This window comes from Myotis davidii, unplaced genomic scaffold (assembly GCF_000327345.1).
Source record: "Myotis davidii unplaced genomic scaffold, ASM32734v1 scaffold2100, whole genome shotgun sequence".
Lineage (NCBI taxonomy): Eukaryota > Metazoa > Chordata > Mammalia > Chiroptera > Vespertilionidae > Myotis > Myotis davidii.
The window spans coordinates 50,749-54,157 of NW_006292458.1; the positions used below are offsets into that span (position 1 = coordinate 50,749).

The 3,409-nt window shown below is 60.8% G+C and overlaps 1 protein-coding gene across 5 annotated transcripts in view; it reads left to right on the top strand.

The window, feature by feature from the left end:
- Positions 1-3,056, top strand: part of LOC102767968 (nuclear pore glycoprotein p62) — a 31,316-nt gene extending 28,260 nt beyond the window's left edge. For all 5 annotated transcript variants that reach the window (XM_015565422.1, XM_015565426.1, XM_015565423.1 and 2 more), the window contains 4 exons: positions 214-326; positions 722-923; positions 2,303-2,371; positions 2,877-3,056. In XM_015565422.1, coding sequence (XP_015420908.1) covers positions 214-326; positions 722-923; positions 2,303-2,371; positions 2,877-3,017 — 525 coding nt within the window. In that variant the 3' untranslated portion in view covers positions 3,018-3,056. The remainder of the gene's footprint in view (positions 1-213; positions 327-721; positions 924-2,302; positions 2,372-2,876) is intronic.
- The last annotated feature ends 353 nt before the right edge of the window (positions 3,057-3,409 follow it).

The window sequence follows — 3,409 nt, forward strand, 5'->3', positions numbered from 1 at the left end:
CATCGATGTTTCTAACTCTCTATCTCTCTCCCTTCCTCTCTGTAAAAAATCAATAAAATGTTTTTTTTTAAAAAAAAAGAAAGAAAGGGCCCCTGGTGGGGTCCAGGTCTGTACAGCTGGGGGATTGGAAGTGGGGGTCTGGCACGGGGCGGGGGGGAGGATGGTGTCAGTGGGAGGAGCCGAAGGGCCCTGTTCCATGCCCGCATCCCTCAGGTCACCATCCTGGAGGCAGCCAACAGGATCGGGGGCCGCATCCTCACCTACCGGGATGAGAAAACGGGCTGGATCGCGGAGCTGGGAGCCATGCGCATACCCATGTCACACAGGTGAGGCCTGACCGGGCTCCTCCAAGTCCGTTCTTCTCCTGGTCCCAGCCCCACCACTGTGCCCCTGGAAGTGCTCAAGCCGCCAAGTCCAGCTGGACCCCTAGCTAGCCCCGCCCAGTGCCTCTGGACCCCCAGCTCTGCCTGCCCTGACCCTGACTCCCGCTCCAAACCCTGTCCTACACAGGACTGCCCTCAGCCTTCCAACTGTTCCCATTTCATTCCTGGCCCCAGCTGCCCCCAAATCCAACCCCACTCCAGCCTCATGCCCCTCCCCAAACCCCGTCCCCAGCTGCCCTACCCACCCCCTTCCCTTCTTCACGCACCCCCCGCTCCGACCCCCGGGAAGGGGAACCCCGCCTCCCCGTGGACTGCCCCAGCCTGGCCTGCTCCCTCAGGATCCTGCACGTGCTCTGCAAGAGCCTGGGGCTCAACCTGACCAAATTCATCCAGTATGACGAGAACGCATGGACCCAAGTGGGCGACATGAAGCTGCGGAACTACGTGGTGGAGAAGATGCCGGAGAAACTGGGCTACGACCTGCGCCCCCAGGAGAAGGGCCACGCGCCTGAGGACATCTTCCAGATGGCTCTCAACAAGGTGGGCGCGCCCGCGGTCCCGCAGCCCTGCCCCCCACGCTGTCGTCCCTCTGGCCAGCCTTTCCTTCTCCCCCTCACGCCTCCTGGTCTCCCATGGCTACCTCTTCCATCTTTAGTTTCCCTGCAAACTCTGCCAAGCCCCAATGCTCCATCACCCTGTGGTCTCTGATCCCTCCCCACCCACCCACACACTGTCCTGGACAGCCTCCCCTCTTACATCTGTGGCTTAAACCTTGATCTGCAGGCAGATGTCTTCCAGACCCATCTCCTGAGACCCACATCTATGTCTGTCTCCCCCTGGCCACACCCAGGATCCTGATACTGCACTCAGTCTCTTCCTCTAAACCTCTCATACTCCCGGGTTCCCCATGTCACAATAGTCCTGGCCCCAACTTGAGCCTCATCCTCTCCTCTGGCTCCTGCCTGCCCTGCCTGGAAGACCCCTTCCCCCACCCCCAGGGAACCCTGCTCAACCCTCAAGAACCAACTCCAATGCCCCCTTCCTCCAGGAAGCCTTCCCTGATGCCCTCAGGGAGGAGCTGGCCTCTCCCTTCTCTGGCAGTTCCTAATTGTCCATCTCCCCTTCCGGACAAGGGTGGGTGCTGAGTTCAGGCCATGCTGTGTTGGCACCTCCCAGTTCAGTGAGCCTAGAGAAATGCGAGGTGATGGTGAGGGAATGAGGGAGGAAGGGCACAGGGGGAAGCCAGGTGAGCAAAGAAGAGGGCAGAAATCAGAGGAGGCGTCAGGAGATGAGCCTGGAGCAGAGCGGTGAAGGAGGACTAGCCAGGGGGCAAGTACAGGGTGTGGGGTGGGAGAGCTGAGGGTGGTCTGGGCACTGGATATTGTCCTTAGAACCAGAGCTTCCTTAAGAAATGGTGGTCCAGGGGCTGGTAGGGGCCTGGGATGCCAGGCTGAGGGGATAGAACTGCGGCTGCAGGTGCTGGGGAGCCCTGGGAAGCTATGGGCAGTCATGCCCCCTCAGCAGTGGCAGAAGGAATTCCACTTTCGTCAGTGCCCACAGTGAACCAGGAGGTAGTTCCTGGGTACCAGAACGCCACAGCACTGAGAGGGACTGTCCCTGCTGCACGGGGCCACGCCTGGGACGGAGGCAGACGAAACAGCGCCCGCCTGGCCCAGCATTTCGGTGCCAGGTGTGCCGGGAAATGGGGCATACGGACTCAGGAAGACATCCCAGGGGGTGACATCGGAGCAGCAGTGGAGGGCAAGGCTGAGATAGACATGGGCAAAGGCCTGGCAGTGTGAACGCGAGTGGTAGAGGCCATCCATGAGCAGGAGCAGGAAGAGAACCCAGATTTGGAACCCAGGCCCAGCCCCGCCATCCTGCCCCTCAGCTCCAGCTGTCTGCTTGTTCCCCTGCAGGCCATCATTGATATCAGGAAAATGGGCTGCAGAAAGGCCATGAGGAAGTTCGACAAGTTGACACTCCTGGTGAGGGGGGTCTCCGGGTCCCTGTCTGAAACCGGGAGCAGGAGGGCACCCGTGGGCTTTGGCCCTGGAGCCAGAGGGCAGGAACCCGGGACACAGCCCTGGCGACCTCCTGCCTGGCCATGGGGTTGGACATGCCCCCGCTCGGGGCTTCCCTTTCCTCATCTGTCACAAGAGGAGGGGGACGGGATCTCTAAGGTCCAGGGAACCTATTAAGTCAGTGACGGCGAACCTTTTGAGCTCAGCATGTCAACATTTTGAAAAACCCCTAACTTAGCTCTGGTGCCGTGTCACATACAGAAATTTTTTGATATTTATTTTATATATTTAAATGCCATTTCACAAAGAAAAATCAATCAAAAATATGATGCGGGTGTCATAGGTTCGCCATCGCTGCATTAAGCTCTCCTTGCATCCGGGGATGGGGAGGCTGGGCTGGGAGGGGCCCTGCAGCGGTGGGGACGGAGCTGAGGTGCACTGCGGGGCCCTGACCGCACCCGTCCCCCAGGAGTACCTCCTCAACGAGGGGAACCTGAGCCAGCCCGCCACAAACCTCCTGGGGGACGTGATGTCCAAGGACCGCTTCTTCCATCGCAGCTTCTTGGAGGCCCTGCGGGCCCACGGTTCCCTCAGCGATCGTCTCCGGTGAGGGGCGGGGCCGGGGGCCAATGCGGGGAGTAACGGAGCGGCGGGGCTGGCGAGAAGGGTGCAGCTTTTAGGGAGAAGCGGCCACGTTCACCCCACACCCCGGGGTCTGGAGGAAATGGATTAGAAAGGTTCCAGGAAGGGCGTGGCCCAGGCAGAAGGGGCGGGATTCTTGAGTCACACTTCTGTGCTTGCCAGTCCCCGTTGGGGGGTGGGGGGACTTCAGGAAGTGGGTGGGGTTCTCGGGGAGCAAGCAGGTGCCAACTATGGGCCAGTAGTAGAGGGTGATTAGAGGGAGGGCTCCGGGCAGGTGACCAGGGAGCACACAGAGAGGGGCCAGCCAGCGGGAAGGGGCGGAGCCGAGAGCCCAGGTCACGCTCCTGCCCCCCCCCCCCG